Source organism: Leopardus geoffroyi, chromosome A3, assembly GCF_018350155.1.
Source record: "Leopardus geoffroyi isolate Oge1 chromosome A3, O.geoffroyi_Oge1_pat1.0, whole genome shotgun sequence".
NCBI classification, from domain to species: Eukaryota; Metazoa; Chordata; class Mammalia; order Carnivora; family Felidae; genus Leopardus; species Leopardus geoffroyi.
Window position 1 is genome coordinate 108691193 of NC_059336.1, and position 24408 is coordinate 108715600.

General features: G+C 37.7%; 1 protein-coding gene and 1 long non-coding RNA gene across 4 annotated transcripts in view; one reads left to right on the forward strand and one right to left on the reverse strand.

The window, feature by feature from the left end:
- Positions 1 to 24408, forward strand: part of SOS1 (SOS Ras/Rac guanine nucleotide exchange factor 1) — a 150504-nt gene that overhangs the window by 120889 nt on the left and 5207 nt on the right. For 2 of the 3 annotated variants that reach the window (XM_045447065.1, XM_045447067.1), the window contains 7 exons: positions 4813 to 4975; positions 5465 to 5582; positions 13835 to 14007; positions 14220 to 14336; positions 15844 to 16108; positions 21885 to 21929; positions 23627 to 23745. In XM_045447065.1, the coding sequence (XP_045303021.1) occupies positions 4813 to 4975; positions 5465 to 5582; positions 13835 to 14007; positions 14220 to 14336; positions 15844 to 16108; positions 21885 to 21929; positions 23627 to 23745 (1000 nt within the window). The remainder of the gene's footprint in view (positions 1 to 4812; positions 4976 to 5464; positions 5583 to 13834; positions 14008 to 14219; positions 14337 to 15843; positions 16109 to 21884; positions 21930 to 23626; positions 23746 to 24408) is intronic. The other variant, XM_045447066.1, reaches the window with a different exon arrangement.
- LOC123581214 lies at positions 9292 to 9773 on the reverse strand. The gene is made up of 2 exons (XR_006703670.1): positions 9665 to 9773; positions 9292 to 9407 (listed from the first exon to the last, which is right to left on the reverse strand). It is a non-coding gene; the product is annotated as an uncharacterized LOC123581214 (long non-coding RNA).

The window sequence follows — 24408 nt, forward strand, 5'->3', positions numbered from 1 at the left end:
AATTTTTTCTTCTGGCGGTTCAAAAATTGAGCCCCTTTAGTAAATTTATTTTAAACTATCATATTTTTCAGTTTGAGTTGTCAGTTGTTATTGCTGTGTCTTTTATGATACTTTCTTCTGCACATTGTCATTATATCTTTCTTTACTTTTTAAATCATGCCTTCTTTCCTTTAGTTCTGTGAACACATTCATAATGGCTACTTTGAAATCATTTTCTGTTAAATCTGACATCTGGTCCCTCTCACAGGCAATGATTGTTCCCTGCTTTTATTCCCCCGGTGAACGGATCATACAATAGTCCCCCCTTATCCACAGAGGACCCTCAGTGGATGCCTGAAACCACAGATAGTACCAAACCCCTTATACTGTTTTTTAATTGTTCATTACTAACAATAACAGAACAGTTATGACAGTATACTGTAATAAAGGTATGTGAATGTGGTCTCTCTCTCAAAATATCTTACTGCACTGTACTCACCCTTCTTGTGATGATGTGAGATGATACAATGCCTACATGATGAGATGAAGTGAGGTGAACACTTTAGGCACTGTGACATTAGCGGTATGCTACTAAATGACCTTACGACACCTCAAAAGGAAGCTATCTGTGGTACCATAGTTGACTGCTGGGTAACTGAAACTGGGGAAAACAAAACAGCAGATGAGGGGACACTACTGTACTTTCTTGTTTCTTTGCATGCCTGGTAATTCTTTGTTGGACACTTGCTGTTGTAGCAACTTGTGGGTCCTGCCCCTCCGACTCCCCACCGCCCAGAGCTTGTTCCTTTAGTGACTAGCTGGATTCTTCTCGACAAGCCTATCCTCCAGCTCCCTCCACACTTAGATGTTAAGCTGAGAAGTTCCTCTTCTGAGAGGTACTGTTTTGGGTATGTCCACGGTCACTCCAAGAAGGCAGCAGGAGAGGTAGTGCTTTCTTTCACTCCTGTCCTGACCACATCCAGCTGTTAAACTCTGCTAATTGCCAGCTGGTTGCTCTATTGTTTTCAGCAATTTCCCTAGTGGTATAAATTGCTCTGCAAACTAATCCAACCAAATTGTGACTCCTTTTAAGGAGTGGTTTCTTAGGTTTCTGATATTTGTTCTGACCCTTGGAAGGCTCGTCCCAGCTCTTATTCCCTGGTTCTCTCCTGCCAACTAGTCAACCAACAATTGTTAGATCCAAGAATCTTACCATTGCCCTGCACCACAACCTTCACTGGTGTGTGTGTGTGTGTGTGTGTGTGTGTGTGTGTGTGTGTGTGTTGAGAGAGAGAGCGCGCGCATGCGCACGCACAAGTGGGGTAGGGGCAGAGAGAAAGAGACAGAGAGAGACACTCAAAGGATCTGGAGCAGGCTCCGTGCTGAGAGAAGTAAGCCCCCTGTGGCTCAAACTCATCAACCATTGAGATCACGACCTGAGCCAAAGTCAGACACTCAATGGACTGAGCCACCCAGGCACCCCCTTCACTGTTCTTGAGAGCACCTTTAGGTTTAAACTTCTCCAACGGTGTGTTGCAAATGACAAGAGAGTAGGAGCTGTTTGAGCCTACACTCTTGTGCTGGTGGCAAATTTCCCTGAAACATTCCTGCTGTAGGAGCTGAGTGCCTGGTTGGAGGTGGTGTGTGAGGTCCTCTTTACTCACCTCTCCTGGCATGGAACCACTGCCTCGGGAACCAGGGAGAGGCTGTCTTCCCAGCATTCTCAGTGTGCCACATTCAGGTGAGAGCCTGTGTTCTATGCAGGAGTTAGGCAGAAGGGAGTCCCCACTTCCCAGCTACACTCACCAGAGATTTAGCCTCAGCCACCACCAGCTGGGGACTGGAAATGCTGAAGTCCTGTTCCTCCAGAGAAGAAAGCCCTCCAGCTGGGAGCTAGGTGGACAGGGAGGCCTGCATTCTCAGCTGCAGCTGTCTGGGGTAGACTCTTCCCTCCACTGCCTGGGGTCCTCTGGGAGGAAGGAGGGAGCGGGCTTGGTTCAAAAACCGTAAACTCTTGCCTCTCTTACTGAATTTTTGTAGTTTTCCCAAATAGATGTTACTTTATTTGCCAGCATTTGCTCTTAGAGCCATTTCCAGAGACTTTAAATGTTGGGGAAGATGATATTAATCATGATTATGTTTTTCTTCATATATATACTCTTCACTAGTTTCACTGAGGAGTGGGTAAGCAGACCTGCTTATACGGTCATGTCAGCAATCTAGAATCTCAATGCAATTTTATAGTTGGGGCCACAGATTGGCATTATATATGTCAGCCATATTTTTTTGAGTAAAAACACTATGACTAGTTGACTAATATTTTATAAGGGTGATATGAGGTTCCTATTGGAATTATCAGAACAAGAGGCCAGTGACATAGGGAATGACTAGAACCTATGCTACAATGTGGATAAAGACTTAAAAGCAATTCCTAAAGAGAAATAAGCATTCCAAGTCACTTATGTTATTATCTCTTAGCCTGTAAACAGTAAAACTGTACCATTTCCCCTCTAAATGTTGCTTCCTGATTTCTTCATTATCAAATTAAATAATTCCACTTAAATATGCAGAAGACCTTTTCTATCATAATAATTAAAATTTGTGTCTGTAAAGGAGAAACATAACTGATAAAATAGACCATTTTTATTTCTGTCCTGTTTTTTAATAGATGACTGAAAAGGCCATTTCCTGCACTTTTTCCTTTTTCTTTAAATTACTGTAAGAACATTTAACATGAGAGGTACCCTTTTAACAGATTTTTTGCACTGTGCAATACAGAATTTTAGTTATATAAATTATTAATTTATAGGCATAATGTTGTATAGCAGATCTCTAGAATTTATTCATCTTGCATAACTGAACTTTTATACATGCTAATTGGTAACTCCCTATTTTCCCCTCTCCCTGACTCCTGGTGATCACCATTCTATGCTTCTATAATTGTGACTATTTTAGATACCTCATATGTGTAGAATCATGCAGTATTCATCCTTCTGTGACTGGCTTATTTCACTTAGAATAATGTCTTCAGTGTTCATCAGTGTTGTCACATATTGCAGGCTTTTCTTCTTTTTTAAAGCTGAGTAATACTCCATTGTGTGTATGTACCACATTTTCTTTATCCATTCATCCATAGATGGGCATTTGGGTTGTTTCCACATCTTGGCTATTGTGAACAAACACTGCAACGAACATGGAGTGCTAATATCTCCTTGAGACCCTGCTTTTGAATAAATAACCAAAAGTGGGATTGGTGGATCAATCATACAATAGTTCTACTTTTAATCTTTGAGGAACCTCCATACAGTTTTCCATAGTGGCTGTATCATTTGCATTCCCCCCACCAGCAGTACACAGGGGTTCCAACTTCTGCCTTTTCAGTGTGAGAGATTCTTGTCCGTTTGCTACGGTGGCTCTTAGCCATGGACATATATTAGAATTGTAGGGGCCCCTGGGTGGCTCAGTCGGTTGGGCGGCCGACTTCGGCTCAGGTCATGATCTTGCAGTCCGTGAGTTCGAGCCCCGTGTCGGGCTCTGTGCTCACAGCTCAGAGCCTGGAGCCTGTTTCGGATTCTGTGTCTCCCTCTCTCTGACCCTCCCTCGTTCATGCTCTTGTCTCTCTCTGTCTCAAAAATAAATAAACGTTAAAAAAAAAAATTAAAAAAAAAAAAAAAAGAATTGGAGTCACCTATGGATAAATCACCCCAGACTTACCTGGTTGTTACAGAAACTCCACAGGTGATGACAATTTGTACACCTAGGTAATGTCAACTGAAGTAGTTAAATACAAGATGTAAATATACTTGTATTATACCCTTTTAAATGTCCAGCTAACTAGTTAGCCAGTATATGATGTATTTGTAGAGATCTAGCTAATGCTTTAAACATGTAAACATGTTATGTTTAATTTGATAGCAAATTTGATTTTATGTTTATTTTGATAGTTTTGCAACAGTTTTTTTCTTAGTGTCAGGTTATCCTCATCAGAGAATAATGTAATTTTCACCTTTACAATTTTAAAAATGTTTAATATTGATTTATATTTATTTTCTCTTTTGTGTATTGTTTTTCTTAGATTATACATTATTTTATATTACATTATTAAAAACCAAGTTTAAAATGCCTTTTTCTTTACTGGTGATTAGTAAATTTAAGATTCTCTCTAATATTAGAGAGTAAATGCTCACTGAGGAATTTTCTCTTTTTGAACCGAGTATGCTTTCTTTTAGCTATTTATTGGTATATTAGCTGTATACCTTCCAAAGATTCTTGGTATTTAAATGTAAAGTGCCTTTGATTTTTTTTCTCTTTCTTAGTAATTAAAAAAATTTTATTCTTAATTATGGTAAAATACTTTCATTGATTTTTTAACATCACAATGTTTTTCTGAAGAGCCGTTCCTAGAAATATAGCTAATTATTTCAAAGAAAGAAAACATGATCACCAAAATCTTGAAATTAGGTGAAGAATAGGAAACACAGAATTCTTGAGTTCCAGAATAAATCCCCCTAGGACACAGCCACATCCCGAAGACCAGCAGACGGTCAACAAGATGTTAGTCTCACCAGTTAATTCTAATACAGCAGGAAAATGATTGACTGGTGGCTGTGTCCGTGTGAAAACCAGTGAAGAGCACCTTGCCTGACTGGAGCACCGCCTGGCGATCCAGTCTCCTGCTCTTTACCTGTCGTTCTGAATATAGATCCCCCGGGGTTACTTGATAACCGCACCCCCCCCACACACACATTATTTTATTTACTAAATTCCTTAAAGCATATCTTTGTTGGGGAAACTATAGATTACTTAATTCACTTTTTTGTCTTTGATTCCCAGATGTATTGTAGAAACTGAAAACTTAGAAGAAAGAGTAGCTGTGGTGAGTCGAATAATTGAGATTCTACAAGTCTTTCAAGAGCTGAACAATTTCAATGGTGTCCTTGAGGTTGTCAGTGCTATGAACTCATCTCCTGTTTACAGACTAGACCACACATTTGAGGTAGGTTCGTCTAGTCATTTTGTAAATGAAGAATCAGGATTTTAAGAATCATGGTCTTTAATTGTTAAGTGCCTCATCTGTGTTTTCAGTGACAGTTTAAAAGCTGGAATTGTCTCAATTCCACTATATTTGTATTTGTATTGAACTGGTTGCACTTTTAAAATTAGGAATTCTCGTTAAAATGCTTTCACGGGCCCTATCCTAGGTGACAAGAAGAAAAACCTTTCAGCACTTAATTTACGTATAACATAAAATCAGATACCCTCGTAATTGTATAAGGAATGGCAAGATAAACTAGATTTCACTCACACACCACACTCTTGCAATTTGTTCTGGGGTCCATGAAGATAGTGTCTTGATGTGGTTATTAGAATCAAACTGATACCGTTGTGTTTGGGCTTTATTCTTAGCCTGGCATTTTGGGGCAAAACCTATGCTTCCTTTTATAAACTCACACTCTCTAATTTTTTTTTTTTTTTTTTACTATAGCAAATACCAAGTCGCCAAAAGAAAATTTTAGAAGAAGCTCATGAATTAAGCGAAGATCACTATAAGAAATATTTGGCAAAACTCAGGTCTATTAATCCACCGTGTGTGCCTTTCTTTGGTAAGCATTTCTTGAATTTTTTTGTGTTTCTGGATAAAACAAGATACTTATTTCATTAAATGACTGAATATACATATGTGTAATATAGCAGCAGAAAATACTTATTTAATAAATATCTAGCACCTGAGTCACCTTAGAATTTTACTCTCTTTATTAGGACTTTTTAAGATCACACCCAACATATACATTCCATTTTTTATTTCCATCTGGGGCAGCTGTTTGATATCATTTAATGCTTCTTTGTGCTTTATATTCATAGAAATCTTTTTTTGTTGAATTTTGATAAACCATACATTCTACAGAAGAGGTTTGGCCTTGGTCATTTATATTTATAATCATGTTTCTTGTAAACAGTTTCACATAGCTAAAAATCATACTGCATGCATTCTTGAACCCACACCTTCTATACATCAAAATTTTACCTGCCATTTTTTCTTTCCCTTCTCACCAGAGGAAGGAAGTGCCCTTTCCTTCCTTTTAAAGCTAAAACATGTACCATCCAAATCTTCACCCTTCATACAGGTTCTTCTATCTTATTGCATCATTTATTTCCTATATTTCATATCTTCAATATCTCTTTCACACCTGGTTTCTTTTTTTTTTTTCTGTTTGTGTATATGCTCTGATGATTCTTCCTCTGAATGCTTACAAATATCATGCCTATTACACATATTATGGTTTAGGTTTTTTAGTAAGTGGTATATTTCCTTCTAGCCATTTTCTCATCTATAGCTATATATTTTCCATATAGCTTTAAGTTATACTGTCCTGATATTCTTTCAATTAACATCATGCAGTTATCACAAAAGCCTGTTTTTGTTCGAGCTTTATAACCAACCACTTTTGTATTTATTTCTCATCTTTTTGCCATGCACATTGTATATAGTCATAAGTATATGACATGTACACATTATTTACTTTCACTTACCATATCTTAAACTTATTGTTGTGTTTTATCAGTCTTCATAATATCATTTAAAATGGCTACATAATAGTCTCTAAAGTTGGTATGACAGTTTATTTAACTATTACTCTATGATTAGATACATAGTTTCCAGCTTTTTTGTTTTCCTAAATGTTGTGATCAATATCATCATATTTATACCTTTTATTTATATTTGAAAATATTTCCTTGAGCTAGATAACCAATCTATCTAGATACTTTTTATTTAGCTGGGAATTTCTTGAGCTAGATATTTTACCAATCTGCTTTTTTATTTTTATTCTTTGATATACCATATTTTAAAATTCTGTAATCTGCCCATCTTCCCCATTATGATTGCTCTTGTTTCTGGCCTTAGAAAGCTCTTCCAGTCTAACAATTTAATATTTCAATCATATTTTCTTCTAGCTTAATAATGTGACTTCTAAAAATCATATTTAAGTCTATTTAATCAAAGTCTCTTTTAGATATCATATGAAATCTTCAAATTTATTTCTCCACTAAATTGTTTACTTGTTGACCTAAGTATACTGAATAATTTTCTTTACCCCATTTATATATGGTACCTCCTTTAATAAATATTTTTTCCCATTAACTTATTCTATTCCCCAGTTTTAATGACTGGCACTTTACAATCTGTGATTCTTAACCAGGGGTAATTTTTGCCCCCCCCCCCCCCCCCCGCCTTAGCAATGTCCAGAGACATTCATTACTATTCTAATTGGGAGGTGCTAGAGGCTTCTATGGGATAGAGGGCAGGAATGTTGCTAACATCCTACAGTGCACTGGACAGCCCCCTGACGACAAAAGAATTATCCAGTCCAAAAGGTCAATAATGCCAAGGCGGAGAAACCTTGCTTTATAGTGTTTTCATATATGATAAAGTTGGTTCGTCAATGCTGCTTCAGTATTTTCTTTACCAGTTTTGTCTCTTTATTTTTCCAAATGCACTTTATAATGGGAGAGGGTGTAAGTCCCCAAAATACAGTTGGAACAGCCTATCAATTAATTAGGAAAGAACACTGATGATAGATACTTTTGGTTGTGAATGATCTTCATTTTTTAATAGTCAATTACTCTTAATTCTAAAAATTTTTTTTTAATGTTTACTTATCTTTGAGAGAGGAAGAGACAGTGCGAGCAGGGAAGGGGCTGAGAGAGAGGGGGAGACAGAATCCGGAGCAGGCTCCAGGCTCTGAGCTGTCAGCACAGAGCCCGATGTGGGGCTCAAACTCACGAACCGGGAGATCGTGACCTGAGCTGAAGTCGGACGCTTAGCTGACTGATTCTAAGAAGTTTTGATTTCCTTGGATTTTCTAAATATTTGATTATGTCTCTTCCTTTCATCTTATTTCTGTGCTATGCGTTACAGCATTGGTCATACCTTCCCACACAAAGATTAAACAATAATGACAAAAATAAGTATCTGTTTTCATCTCCGTTGCAGCGGGAATAGCGGTGATTCTGCTCTTTGCTCGATTAGATGCTTTTTGTTATGTTAAAGTTTCTTTTCATAGTTATCTTCTGTATATTCTGTGTTTTTGTTAGCAGTATACATTTACTTTTATAAATAGTTGCCATCTTAGTGAGAGAAAGATGATTTTTTTTTTGTTTAGCAAATTAAAATTACAGATTTACTAATACCAAACTTTCCTATTTGCTGATATTAAAACTTATTTATTCATGGTAGTTTGATCTTTTAAATGCACAAATGAATTCTGTTCATTATCATTTTATTTAGGGTTTTTGTATCCATTTTTTTCTTTTTGTGCTTTTTGTGATTTTTGTCTTTTTGTGCTATATTTATCAGCTTTTGTTATTATAGTTGTATTTGCCTTGCAACCTGAGTTAAGTAGCTTTCCATCTTACTCTATTCTGGAATATCATGAAATGATCTAGCCTTTAAACTTTGAAATATTCCAGTAGAAAAACCCATCTGGGCCTGGAATCTTTTGTAGGATGTAATTCTTTAGTAACGTTTTCATTTGTTCCTTAGTTTTTTTTCTATTTCTATTTTCTGATACACAATTGTCTACTTTCATTATTTTTAAAATACTAGTATTCAGTTATAGCCTCAAAAGCATTATTTTTTAAAATTGTTCCTATTTGCAATATGTTTTTCCCATTTGTTTTTACTTGTTTTACTTTGCTTACTTCAAAAAGATAAAATCTTAAACTTAATTACTCTCTGATTTTGTTGTTTTTTTTTTTTTTTAATTTTTTTAATGTTTGTTTATTTTTGAGAGAGACAGAGCGTGAGTGGTGGGGGGCAGAGAGAGAGGGAGACACAGAATCTGAAGCAGGCTCCAGGCTCTGAGCTGTCAGCACAGAGCCCAACATGGGGTTTGAACTCACGAACCACGAGATCATGACCTGAGCCAAAGTTGGACACTTGACCGACCGAGCCACCCGGTGCCCCATCTGATTTTGTTTTTTATATCATGTATTACCTTTTATCATTACTAATTTATTGTCTTCCTGAGAACTTTTTGCCCCCTACATTCTTGATAAAACTATTTTATTTTCTCTTTATGGTAAAACATTTTCTTTTTAATTATAAAAGTACAGATTCAGTCAGATTTGATTTTAAAAGTGGAATGTATCCTACATAAGATCTTATAAGTTAGAAATGATATACCTATCTGGGCACTACAGAAGATGCACAGACCTTCCACAGCTCATAGAGGAGAGAGTGTAAAGACAATTTTGATAAGGAGTAAAGAAACAATTCAAAAATAATTTACAAAAAGAGAATCAGGAGCCAGATGCATTTAAAGTCTATGTATTTTAAGCATGGTGAGTATGGTGCCAGTTCATACAAGGGACCTGGGTAGGCCTGATGTTCATTTCATTCAGTCAGTCAACAAGTATTTCTTGAGTACCTGTGAAGTATCAGGGACTATGTCAGGTGCTTAGAAAAAGTGAAAAATACATAGTCCTTCAGTGTGTTCACTGAACTTACAGTCACACTACTTGTGATATCCTACTGCTTCTGGTACAAAGAGGTAAAAAGAAATTTCAGGGCCCGTTCGCCCAACTCACTGTTTGGCCCCTGCGACCCCATCACCCTGATCGGTGAGCATTTGTTCCCACAGACTGAACCCTTTAAAGTACTCTCCCTCCCAAATGTATGACGTACCATAACTGATCTTCATAACATGTTGTTACAAGAAGAAAAGAAGTTTCAGGTCTGAAGTCACAGACTATGATTCTGTGTTTTAAGCTTGGCCATGTGATCTGGTGACTGGACACAAACATGCAGGCAGTTTGATAGGAACGGACAGCGCACCTGCCAGCTTTTTACCCTTTTCTGCCTGTTTTCCTGCCTGTTGAGCCTCTTCTCTTCTAAGGGAGGGCCTCTCAGCTGTCCCTGGTCTGTTCTGCTCTAGGAAGGTTTTTGCTGTTCCCAGGTTTTCAGTTCACGGGATTAGCCACACAGCCTATAATGGTTCTGACCCGAGAATAGAGCCAGATGTTATTTTATTGCTCCTTCTTAATTCTATCTCTTCTGTATGGTGGTTTGGAGAAACTCCTTCCAGATTCTTATCCTTAATGCTGGACACTGGTTTTTTGGATTTTTTTTTTCCCCTCTCTATGGGAGGACCAGTGGTAGTATCTAATTCTTTTACTTCCTCTGTCATCTTACCAGAATTCTCATTCGGGTCTTTTGCTGGTACCACACCATTTACAGAATAAAACAGGCAACTTCTTCCAAGGCTACCCCAGACTATGGGTCCACATCCCAATTTTTCTCCATATAATAAAATGTTCTACTCATAGGTAAAGTGGACATACACAGGCAAACTAACATTTCCTCTAAGGTAAAAGGATGTAGATTCTTCCTTCAACCAAGCCTCACCTCTCTTCTCAAACATCCAAGCCTGTAGCATTGGCTTTGCTCTTTCCTTTCACATAGCTCTAGTTTTGCATCCTCCTTCTGTTTCTGGTCAATCTGCTTCATCTCCACTCTTATTTCCCGCCATTTTAGAACTGACTGTATGTCTCTTGCATCCTGATCTAGTCTTCAAATGCTTTCTCTTCTATTCTGAAATAATGTGCTTCTTTTTATTCATTCAGAAGCATTGCTGAATGTCTCTGTGTTCCAGGCCCAGGGCTAGGTGTAATGAATCAAGAGACAAAACAGAGTCTTCCCTCAATAAGCTCTCTTGAAAGAGCAGAAGAATAAATTACAGTACCATACGCAGTAAATGTAATGCTGCATCGTAGAAATGTGTAGGTTGGAGATGAACAAAGTGCTACGGGAACCTAGAACCCTGAGGAGCCACTTTTTCCTGGAAAGGCTGGGAAAGGCATTAGCAAAAACATGAAACCTCATCCCTCTTCATTATTTACGTCATAATGCTTTGCTTTTGCTCTCCCCAGACAGCTGTCACCAGAGCAGGGTATGTAAAATGATCTATTGAAAAAAATTAAGCTTTAACAGTATATAACATTCAGGTCTTTGTATATACTTACACTAAATTTTTTATTCAAAAATTTATATATATGTATATATACACACACATATATATACACACATATATATGTATATATATACACACATATATATATGTATATATATATATATATACACATATATATACATATATATAGAGAGAGAGAGAGAAGGGGGGGAGGGAGAGAGAGAGGATCCATGCTTAAACATTTGTTACTAATGGAAGTGTATGATCAACAAAATTTGGACACCCTCTCTTTGGTCACTTATTCTTCTTTTAATTAGCCATTATATGTCATAAGATAATTTCCACATTTTATCCTGAGCTCTTTTAAAATGCTACTTATAAGCATTTTCACAACTTCATTCAAGTATACTTTCAACACACACAACATCCCATAACTTAGTGCCCTCCATCTTCCCAGTGGCAGTCATTACACCACCACCCATTCAGTCCCTCAGGCACAAAGCTGAGAATCTTCTTTCTCAGCCCCCACCCTCTGCCCAAAACAGTTAATCAGTTGTTGTGGAGTCTACCCCTTAAATACGTGTGCATTCCACTCTATCCCTGTGGACCCTAAGATAGCCCCCATCATCTCAACAGGGCTACGTTCATCCTGCTAACTGATCATCCTGCTTCCCATCTTAACTCCTTCTAACCCATTTAGCTTCATAGTCCAGCCAGAGTAATCCTTCTAGAATGCAGAGATGCTAATAATGTCCTAACTATTGAATACAAATTAAGCTCTTTAAAAAAGCCTCTTCATGATCCAATCCAGGTACTGCTATCCACAAACTCTTCGTAGCTGGGCATTCAATGTGTGACCAGTAATGAAAAGTTGATTCCAGCTGCCCTTAAATATGTGTACTGTATGGGCACGTTTGTCAGACTGAACATTGAGCTAAGTGCATCACGCAACTTAGCGTAGTGGAGAATATAACTGGCTGCAAGTAAAAGAGCCAAGTGACAGGCAGATGTGGAAAATAAAAAGCCTGAGCATTTTAGAACACATCGTAAATTTGACTGATGAATGTACAATCAAGAGTAGCCTAGGTGCTGGGAAATAGCCAACTAAGACACTTAAAAACTTTTAATACTTTTTAGAACCAAGCAGGCATGGATGTCTATCATATTTCATTATTGCTGACTTATTCACTGAGTTTGAGTCATTTATCTTTACAAGAATGAGGGCAAATATTCAAGTAGTTGAAAGTAGGCCTCTACCACAAAAGCCTTTGGACCCCCTTGACTAGGATTAGAACCTAAGCGTCTGTTACTTTGTTCGTTCCTCTCCTCATCCTGTGCACAACCTGCAGTGACGGAGGACCAGAAGCACTGATGCCTTGCCCGCATCTGTCCTTGCAGCCTGCACCCTTCCTGAGCCCATACACCAAAGCCCTGTGGTCTGGCCGTACTAACCAACGTACTGTCTCTGAGTATGCCTTCTGAGCTTCGTCGCAAACCAGCGCCTTCTAACACATAGATGCTTTGCCTAGAATCCCCTTCCAGCTTACTCTGCTCATTTGACTTTGCTCATTGTTAGAGACTTTTTAGGCATCACTTCATCTGTGATGCTTTTTCTATTCACACCAGTCCAAGGCAGAGTTAGGCACACATCCTCGGCAGCCTCACAGCATCTTATGCATTACTCTAATGCAGTACTGACCAAATTGTACTGTAGCCCACGTTCAAAGCTTTGAACTCCTTGAGATCAGGGACTGTGTGTCTTGTACGTCTCTATCTGTGGTACTAAGACAGTGCTGGGCATACAGCGGAGACTCAGTCCTTGTGTACTGAGTGAATGAACTCAGGTACTCATACATTCCCTTTTCTTTAGTGGAAAGTACTTTAGGGGAAGACGCAGAAGCCTAAGAGACCAGGCCAAGAATAGCAACAATAGCATCAACAATCACAACCATAGCTAATTAAGCATTTACTTTAGTCAGACCTTATTCTAAGCCTGTACATACATTTACTCACTTATTTCTCACAACAACCCTGCTATCCTCATTTTACAGATGAGAAAACCAAGGCATAGAGAAGTTAAGCAACTTGCACAAGACCACACAAGTAGAGTGCAGCAGAGTTGGCTCCAGAACCTTTATGCTAGAACAGAAAGGAACTCAGGTGCTCCTGGAACCACAGGGCTGTGTACAGAATGAGAGCGCCTGTTACCTGGTTCCTTCTCCTCCTCACCCAGCGCACAGCCTGCAGTGATGGGGAAACTGGGGCTCATTTTCGACATTGCCACTAAATCTAAAAGTGTTGAAGATCAGAATAGAAATAAATTCTATGCAGTGCTGTGTTTGCTAGGCTTGCAGAGCCTTCCACACTCCCATGAGCAAGCCTATCCAAGCGGTACTGCCTCCGAATTACAAATCCTTAGCAACCTTTGAATAAGCAGAAAGTATGATCTTCTGAATTTAACATTTTCCTCTTTGGCCAGAAATACGTGTTATTAAGTGATGGGTTATTCTTAAAATTCCTTTAACAGAATGGTGACTTATGTCAAATACCATGTGGTTTTGGAGGTACGGAAAATTGGGGAGTCCTCCTGATAAAACTCTTAAATTTCGTTAAACTTGGTCCCCCTTTTTCTTGGGTATTTATAAAACTTAAGTGTCACAGAATAATTTGATACTTACAAAAATGTTTCTCTTGATATTTAGTTAGCTAGTTGTTTCTCATAGAATGGAAATCTGTGCCTTAAATCTTTGGTTATGGTGATTGAGATGGTACATTGTACATATGTTATTGTACACGTACATATTGATTGTACCTATGCCTACAGTTACAAAAAAAACTAGCTGGTTCCTTTTTCATCCTTGAAATAATTTCATTGTATCTTCTAGGAATTTATCTAACTAATATCTTGAAAACAGAAGAAGGCAACCCTGAGGTCCTAAAAAGGCATGGAAAAGAGCTTATAAACTTTAGCAAAAGGAGGAAAGTAGCAGAAATAACAGGAGAGATCCAGCAGTACCAAAATCAGCCTTATTGTTTACGAGTAGAATCAGATATCAAAGTAAGTTGAATTATTTGAGGATACATCTTTCTAATTAAGTTTATAAACCGGCTGATGAAAGACAGGTTTATTTCAGAGAAGAGATAAAGGAAAATAAAACTAAAAATAACTCAAAGTTTCTTTTGTTAAATGTTTTCTGCAGTTATTTTTGTGAATGTCAGACTGCATTTAAAATATTTAATATTAATAACTGTTTATTTCTTTGCATTTAGAGGTTCTTTGAAAATTTGAATCCAATGGGAAATAGCATGGAAAAAGAATTTACAGATTATCTTTTCAACAAATCCTTAGAAATAGAACCGCGAAACCCTAAGCCTCTCCCAAGATTTGTAAGCATACATATATTCCTTTTCTTTCATATTTGTATATCTTTTGCAGTTATCGATATCTGGTGATGTCATTAACACCATATGTGTTGCACAGATTAGTTTTCCATAAGGGCATTCGGGGATGAAGTGCACAGGTGATGGATAAAAGTAACGAATAAATGCTTAATAAATATGCTCAGGAATATTCCATTTGGCTGCATATAACTGAGCAGTAATATTAATCTGAATAAATCCTGGTAGATGAAGAAATTGGGCAAATAAATAAGTTTTGTTTTTTGTTTAAAAAATATTTTTAATGTTTATTTATTTTTGAGAGAGAGGGGGAGGGAGGGGGCACAAGTGGGAGAGGGGCAGAGAGACAGGGAGACACAGAATCCGAAGCAGGCTCCAGACTCTGAGGTGTCAGCACAGAGCCCAATGTGGGGCTTGAACCCGTGACCCATGAGATCGTGACCTGAGCCGAAGTTGGCCACTTAACCGACTGAGCCACCCAGGCACCCCAATCATTTTTTTTTTTTAAACAAAAATGTTATCCAAGATTTACTTTAAGGGCAGAAATTTGATTAATTTATACCAATCCTTTTATAATAAACATGTATTTATGACTTTTCTAAAGTAATGACTTATGAAAACTTTTAACTATGAATCATTAGCCATAATAATAACAAGTTTGGTTAAAGATACTTTTGTGGGGGAAATAAAGTTTCCATTGTTTTCTTTACTTGCCAGTGCCTGGCCAACTTTATGTTTAGTATCATCACCTCACTGATCTGAACATAATCTCTCTTGTTCATAAGAAAGTAAAAAAATCAATAAGTAAATATAAATGGCTTCCTACGTAACCAAGATAAATTTCAAAGTATCTGTGAACTAAAGCTTATGCAATGACCTCACAAGAAAATTTCTCAAGGCCTAAACCAGTTTCTCAAAAGATGGACTAAAAACAGAAAATTGGAAATAGCTATAGAGTCTTGCTCCAAAGAGGCTCGCTAATAGCACTCTGTAAGAAAATTTCAGAAACCTAAACATATGCACACACGGATGAAAACTCCAGCAATTTAATGCATTTGTAAATAGCTCAAATGATTCCAGCATCACAGTATTACAGCATAGTAAGGTATCATAATTCATAATAATGATCCTGGCTTCTCCAGCAAGGTTAAATTCGTTCAACAGGGTCTATTTAAAAAGCTAGAGAAATCTACAATATATCTTAGAAAGACTTCCATTCAAAAATACTAAGATAACAAATACTCTGGCATTTTTAGGACTAAGACTCAGCTATTTAAAGAAATTCATTGCCTAATATTTTAGATAGCCAAGGCTTTATGGAAATGGGATGTTAATATTTTAACTTGGACACTTTAGTTTTAATCATTATACAACTTCTTTACTAATGGTGTATGGTTTTCCTAGATATTAGTTGAGTTTTACCAGGCATATATAGAAAAACCTTCCTTTCTGTTATGGTGTTTTAAATATTGTGTTTCTTTTGTTATGTTTACAGCCAAAAAAATACAGCTATCCCCTAAAATCTCCTGGTGTTCGTCCATCAAACCCAAGACCAGGTACCATGAGACATCCCACACCTCTGCAGCAGGAGCCAAGGAAGATTAGTTACAGTAGGATCCCCGAAAGTGAGACAGAAAGTACAGCATCTGCACCAAACTCTCCAAGAACACCGTTAACACCTCCTCCTGCTTCGGGTGCTTCTAGTACCACAGATGTTTGCAGCGTATTTGACTCTGATCATTCGAGCCCTTTTCACTCAAGTAGGTGCTAAAATTTTAAGTGCTTAAAAGTAGTTGTTAGTATTCTGTGTGCTAGCAGTAATAAAGAATCTGTATAACTTTTTTATTTTTTGTAAATTTGTACACAAATACCATTCCAAAAGATATTATTATAAAAATATAAAGCAAATTCTGAACTCCAGCAACTTATAATTTTTTTAAAAACCTGTTGGAATTGCTCTCTTTAAATTTATTATACTTTACTGAAAGGACTGGTGATGAAAATTAGTAATTTAAGCTTGAAAATTGGTATTCGAGTATTTGCTTTCAGTTGGTGAATTTAAAATAGCATCCCTCATATCCAGAGAAAACAAAGATAACTCCTGAAATCTGCAAGGATTGTCAGTCCGACGCTTTAAATGCTGCCTCCAAAATTATTATCTCTGCATACTACTCAGTACATCATTCCAGTTCCACCAAACTCTGTAGTTTCAGATTTTGCAGCAAGAATCAAGTTCAAACTCTTCCTTAGTCTGCACCGTCTGGCGGACAGTATGTGGTGCCCGCTAATCCACTGCCTGTGCTTTCCAGCCCGGCCGGACAGATCTCCCAGACTGCACACTGTTGCTCACCCCTTTCTTATTTCTAGACCAGTGTCATCTAATAGAAATGTAATATGAGCCACGTATGTACTTCAAATGTTCTACAGCCCCATTTTAAAAAGCAAAAAGAATTAGGTGAAATTAATTTGATTAATATAGTTTATTTAACTCAGCGTATGCAGAATGTCATTTCAGCATGAACTCAGTATGAAAAGTTATTGAGATATTTTACATTCTCTTTTTTGTTCTAAACCATCAAAATCCCATATGCATTTTACACTTACAGCACACCTCAATTCAGACCAGCCACATTCACATGTTTAATCCACACATGGCTGGTGGCTACCTAACTGTAATGCTCAGCTCTAGCCCTTTGAAGAGACTACGTTTTATACATGGGTCACCCTGCTTCCACTGACTTTCTAACCAATTCCACGTGCAGTTTTAAAGCTCTAAGAACACACAGCCTTTTTCCATTTGTTCAGTATTAAATCCAAACTTGAATCCCATCACCTTTAACCCTCTCACAGCCACTTGCACATGCTTTTCCCATTGGCTGTCAGCTCAATGTACAGACCAAGTTCAACCCCAGTATCTGGCAGCACAGAACCCAGTCCTGAGGGACAGCGTGTCATTATTGTGGGGAGGAGGTCGAGAGGCGGGTGACCTAGGAGTTAGGAATCAGAGGATCTAACTTTTTAACAAAAATCGACTTAAAATTATTCTTTGAAGGTATATTATTTTGAGATTTGGTCCAGAATCCTATTTATTTATTCCTGTGTTATACATACATTTGTAGTTACCCAGAAGTTTGTCTTGTCTGTTGACCACCCTAAAGTGTGTTTGTTTGGAGAATTACTACATCTTGGCTTTATTTTGCTACTGGGGGTTACGGAGTCACATTATATACATATATTTCTGATAAGTTCAAATAAATACCAGGTTAAAAAAAAAATCCCACCTATTCTCCCCAATCCTCTAAAGCTAAGTAATGAAACCAGCATTTTTTGCAGTATACCCCACCTAAAATCATTATTTCTTCTGCCCACTTAACTGTTTGCAGGGTTTTTTTTTTTTTCTTGAAGCAGAGAGCTAGTCTGTATTATAAGGATTCCCAAATAAGTAAATTATTGAAGTCCTGGGAAAGTTATCAACTGCAAATTCTACTTCTCTTAGTTTAAAAAGTAGCTACAAATGGAAGAGGTGGGGAAACGGGAGATAAGTTACCTGCTAGTTCCCTACTAGTTCCCTACTAGTGCTGAATCTTTACGATAACTAGTCAAAAGGGGAAGAAGGGGTCATCTTGGAATGCAGCGGTCTGGAGCTGTGCTCTGCCGTATGTGGCGGTGGAACAGGATTAAATACTGGACAAGTGGAGAAACCACTGTTCCAGGAGCTGGGCTTTGTAGTCTTAGCTTTGGGGGTTTTCTCAATTTCACTTTCTTTGTGATAAAGAAAACACCTACTACTATTCCTTTTGCTCTTGGTAAAAACTGAAAATAACTGACTTTGAAATGAAAAAACCTAGCCAAGTCTAAAACCATCTGTATGTTCAGTTAGTCACTTACTTAAAACTTACGTGGCCTGCGTGTAGTAAAGATCCTCATCTGCTGTTGACCTCACTTCTGCTTAACAGATCTGCTGGTACCATGGGGGCCACCACCTTGCCCACTGTGTTGCCACCACAGCGTGAACTCCCCCTTCTTCAGGGCCTGGCAGGAAAGAGCTGCCGTGCCTACATTCTTAGGTCATCTGAACACCTGCCACTCAACAGAACAGCAGAAAGTTCCGTTGCCTAAGTTTTTCAAAAGGCAGTTTGACCAGAATTTTTGATCAGTTATAATAGTACTGTTTTGCTTCATATAGTTTTGTCTTTCAGAATGATTTACTTTAAAACCGTACTTGGGGCACCTGGGTGGCTCAGTCGGTTGAGCGTCCGACTTCGGCTCAGGTCATGATCTTGTGGTCTGTGAGTTCAAGCCCCGCGTCGGGCTCTGTGCTGACAGCTCAGAGCCTGGAGCCTGCTTCAGATTCTGTGTGTGTGTGTGTGTGTGTGTGTGTGTGTGTGTGTGTGTGCGCGCGCGCATGCGCGCGTGCGCGTGTGTGTGTGTGTCTCTCTCTCTGCCCCTCCCCCACTCATGCTCTGTCTCCCTCTCTCTCTCTCAAAAATAAACATTTAAAAACAAACAAACAAGCAAAAACCATACTTAATTTTTCAGCCAGTATCTGTTGCATACCTCACTCCTTGCCCAGTACTCCTACATCACATTTTCTCTGGTAAAGTTTATAAATCTTACTGAGAGAGGAAAAATAATCATGGTTCAAAGAAAATCACAGTTTAGTGCTTTAACCATTGTTAAATGCTGCAATTCTCTCTTCGTACTGTGTTTATTTTTCACTCTCAGTAAGATTGCAAGCTTAACTGGAGAAGATACGTAAGGGCTTAGCAAAGCAAAGTGCTAAATGAGTGGTGAAGACATAATGCTGTAGGAGTTTACACAAACGATGACCACAGAATGGGCAAGAATGGTCACATCAAGCTTTGTGGTGAGGAACCTGGCCATCCTCTTAGTGCACCCACATACACCCTCACATTCAGAGCCCTGCCCCACACCCTGCCCTGGCCAGCTCCACCTTTGAGGTGATGATGACAGTGGCCCTGACCAAGGGAGAGACCACCCAGCTCGCTTGCTTTGTCTCTGCTGCTCTAACAAGGTGGAGAGGATGAGATGCTCTAGGGACCTCCCTGTGTAAAGACGGCCTGGTCAGAAAAGGGAGCCAGAGGCCCCACCTGGTCTGTGTGCTGCAGATGAGCTTAGCTGTGTCCCTCTGCAGCAGAAGCTTTGACAAGAAAAGATGGTAGTCCAAGCTTGAAGCTGGAATGCAAGGCTTTTCTTCATAGAAGATTCTTGTAGGTGCTTAGTTTCTGATCTCAAATGAATTTGCATAACAGGCTTTTGTGAGTTTAAGAAGTTATTCATGATTGATACAATTTTTGTCTGTAGGGAAATGCTTATTTCTATTTTAAGTAAGACTCATTATAAATTGAAAGCATCTTGAACAGTGGTTTCAGTCCTGACTGTGCAGTATGATCCCATGGGGAGCTTAAAAAAAAAATACCTATATGCCCAGCCCCTGTTTGAATTAGACTGGTATTAGCACTAGGAATCAGTAATTTTTAAAAGCTTTCCAGGGGGTTCTTTTTTTTATTTTTTTAATTTTTTTAATGTTTATTTTTGAGAGAGAGAGAGAGAAAGAGTGTGACTGGAAGAGGGGCAGAGAGAGGAGACACAGAATCTAAAGTAGGCTCCAGGCCCTGAGCTGTCAGCACAGAGTCGAGTGCAGGGCTTGAACCTGCAAACCATGAGATCATGACCTGAGCTGAAGTCGGACACTTAACCGACTAAGCCACCCAGGCACTCCAAAAGCTTGAGACTGAGAATCACTGAGCTGTCATTTGGGATTTGTACTTAACAAATTAATACTTTTTTAATTAAGTGGGTTTTCACTCCTAACTCATTATAAGTAAATTTGTTCACTGACAAGGATTTCTAGTATATATTTCTTGATTAGAGCATGTATAATTCAAAGAGGGTTTTTTTTTTTTGTTTTTTTTTTTTTGGCATTTTCCAGGCAGTGAGACCAAGAAATCCATTTAAAATGACAAATCAGAAAAGTGCCCTTGATTTACCAAACATACAAATCTAAGCCTGCGACATACATCTATATAAATATGACCAAAACCAAGTCTGTGTATGCACAAGTGTTTATGTATAGGTATAATAATTCTTTTTACAAGTCTGCAGTTTATAACTATCATAAGCTTTGTGTTTTTATTTTATTCCCGTATTATACTAAGTGTACTATCATATTCTTGAGGCTTATCTCCAGGAGGCATATTTATTTCCTTTCCAAGAAAAGTAGAAAAAACATAAGTAGGTAAACACGGAAGGTAAATACTCCCTTAACCCCTGTTATGCCTAATAAGCAGTGGAGTGAATCATTGACAGAGCAACTGCTTCATTTAATATCAAAGTATAAAAATTAATCTTCTGAGAGATAACTTATTAGAATTAGCTGGATTGCTACCTTTGGTAACTGTGGCCTCCAAATGAGTATCAGTACATAAGGAAAGGAGATTAATGGGATAGATTGTTAGAAACTGGGGTATATGGAAAATAAACCCATAGCTATAGAAGTAGCAATCACAATAATCTTGCCAACTGAACCTGGAACATAAAATTATTCTTGTTCTTACCAAAGAAGCTAAAAGAAACAGTGGTCCAAATTGAGTGCTTGTCTATTGTGGAAAGAGAGACAGGGGGAGAGACAAACCTGAGTTTTAAAAAATCAGCTGAGTCTAGTGTTACAGGAATTATTTTAGTATCGTGGATATTATCTCTTCCGTATGTTGGTAATATGAGGCAGTGTAACATAAGCAACTATGTTGATTTAGAACCACTACAGATAACTTAACCTTTTGTCTGTTTTTCGCCTTTATTGCTCTGGGGGCTTTGACTTTTATGGTTTTCAGGTTTTTTCTTAGATGAATTAATAATCTGTTGAAATGAAGCATTGTAAAATTGTCAGTGAGTTTCCTGTACAAAATGTGTCTAAGTGCCAAATATTAATTGATTTTTTTTAAAGAAGTGTTCAAGAATATAGAAGGAAAAAGGCTATATCGCTTTCAAGCTTGTTTTGTAATATCCAAAGCTGTAGTTATTTTGTCATGCTCTAAGAATAATTTCGTAAGTATATAATAATATTAGTAAGAAATTCCCTTTTATTTTTCAATTTACTAACATAAACTCATTGTTTACTACTTATTTCACACAGTTGAGTTTTCAAAATAATCTCTAGTAAGTGACATATTTTTATATGTCCAGCTGAATTCTTTGCTTGAATTGAGTTTATACATATTTTAAAAGTCTTCCACTAATAGAGAAAACTTTAGTTTCCTCATGAATGCTTTTCGTTGAATTATTATGGCATCAGGTAGTGAATCTAAAAGGAATCTTCAACATTCCCAGTATGATATTAACTCAATTCTTTATTTTTCTCAAAACTGAGACGTAATGAGCTTTTATGAAAAAGACTGTTGTACCCTTCTTTACTTGAATGACAAAAATAACATTTCTATCGTGGATGAATTTTTGCAGATGAGTTGAATTTATCAACGAAAGAAAAAAATCTGCTTCTCTTGTTTCCTTTCACAGGCAGCGATACCGTCTTTGTCCAAGTTTCACTGCCCCATGGCCCAAGTTAGTATATTTAGTTTAAGACTCCTAATTCTTGCTTTGGCTTCAAAAATTAAACCAAGTGCCCCCCTCCCTGCTAAAACTCTTCTTGGGCCTGGCAGCACTGGTACCCCGCTTGCAACATCTTAGAAGTGAGGCCTTCCCTTGTGCTACCTTTTGATCATAGATGATTTGCTTAAACGTATATACTCTTCATGCTTTTTGTAAAACCCTTTTCTCTTTTAAAAAAACATTATTATATGGGTGACTTCCACATTTAACCATTTCTCTTTCCCAACTGTAGAGTTCTTAGTAGTATTTTAATGCTCAACTTAAAAAAAAAAAAAAAAAAAGGCAAGAGCATGCATGCGCATATGGGAATGCTGGCGGCTACGGGCAGCGTCTGAGTCACAAGATACACTTAGCCTGACGACCTTGGCACAGACTGCAGGCAAATGACCATAATTTGGCTTTAGAAGAACTATCTTGTAGTTGTAACTACTTAAATCATACGCCTAAATATTCATCACTGTTAAGCGACATAAAGTGCCATTACAGATACTTGCTTTTATTTTTAAAGTCAACTAACAATTCACCAAATGAGTCCATAAATTTTAAGCTAATAGGTTAATGGTTTTTGCTGTCCTTCATACAAATGGTTTCAAAATGTATCCAATGGAAGACATTAGTTATAAACTAATTAACTTATTACCTAGTCTTTTAAGAAAAAAGGTAGGTGATTAAAATGTTTCTCATTTGAATAACATCAGTACACAAAGTACTCTTTAAGTTCTATATTGTTATAACATTTAGTTGACAAAAGCTTAAAGAAAAATGAGAACCTGCCAAGTATAATTCTGGATGATCATTTATGTATTTTTTCATATCTTTTTTATACTGTGCATAAACTAACAACTTACATGAATGTTGTCTTTCATAATGTAATTATTTTATGCCTAGATTATGCCCTTGTCATCATGAATGTCTATAGGATGAGTTCTGATTAGAAGCTTTACTCACCTGTCTTGTGCCAGTTCATCAACTTTTTAAATCCGGTTCACTAGATTTAGTGTAATTTCTGTTTTTATCAGGGCTGCCTCACTCATCTTAAATAGCTCCATCACAATTAAAATGTTTGGATTAGAGTATGATGAACCCGATTTTCTGCCAAGGAGAGCCAGCCTATATGTAAGCAAAGTGAGGAGAGACCCCTCCCCCAGACACAAGATTCTTCCTGGCATCCTTTTAGACAGTCGCTGGGGAGAGCAAGTTAAGATCAGAAACTAATCCCAAGGACTGACTACCACCTAACGGCAGGGAGATTCTATACTAATACAGTCAGGGAAAGAAAATGAGCCCACCACAAAGGTTTAACAAAATTACCATTCCAAAGGTTTCTCCCAGAAATCTGAGAATCATACGCAAGTAAAAACTTCCAATAATTAACAGTGGGAATGTTATTTTGTTCAAAAAGCAAAATAACAGAATATCTTAGGCAGCTTTTTTTTCCCCTGAAAATTCTGCTAAGAAATTTCTGCATGCTTTTATAGCAGTTTGCTTTGATAAAGGAAATACTACCATGTATTGGTTTATTGAACTGCTTTTGATAATTCTGTACATTTCTTTTAATAAATATAAGCAGTTTCCAGCTAAGCCTTTTCAGGATTAATAGATGAGATAAAATTCCTGTGAACTGTTAAAAAAAATTTCACATCCTACAGGATCTGCTTCAGTATCATCTATAAGTTTAACCAAGGGCACTGACGAAGTGCCTGTCCCCCCTCCTGTTCCTCCACGAAGACGGCCAGAATCTGCCCCCGCGGAATCTTCGCCATCTAAGGTACGTAGAGAGTCCTGTCATCTGGAGCCCAGAGTCATTACAGTTACATTAGAATCACGTGCCTGTGTCTAGTTTAGTTCCTACCAGATTAGGTCAACACTTCAGGGTATCTGGGCTTAACTGAGTTTAGACGAGGACTAAATACGGATTTACCCTGCAGTAATGTTTATTTCCTATCTTCTGAAAGTAGTTTTTTGGTATGTTTTCAAAACCCTGTGAGTCTAAATCATGGGTACTGTCCAGGAGAAAACAAGTTTAATCCCAAAAGAGTAGAATGTAGTCTCATGCAGACCACACAGAGAAAGAAAAGCAAAGAGGTGTGAAGCTTTATATATGAAAGCATGTTTTAAGTGAAACTTAAACATGACCCATCTGCGCCCTTGATAATAAATCTGATATGCTTTTAAATGGGATTTTCATAACAGTTCTGGGTTGGAAGAGACCTTAAAGACTTACAATAGCTATTTTTTTCCACTTGCTTAAATTTCTTTCTTTGGCAACTGTTGACTTGATTCGGTGGTTCTCAGAGGATCCGGAGAGCAGGGCACCTGGACAAGTCAGGACACTCTGCAGAGTGTCATAAAATGTGAACATAGTAGGTTTAAAATTGTAAGATTGACTTACATTAAGTCATACATTGTCTTAGATTGATAGGTGCACAGT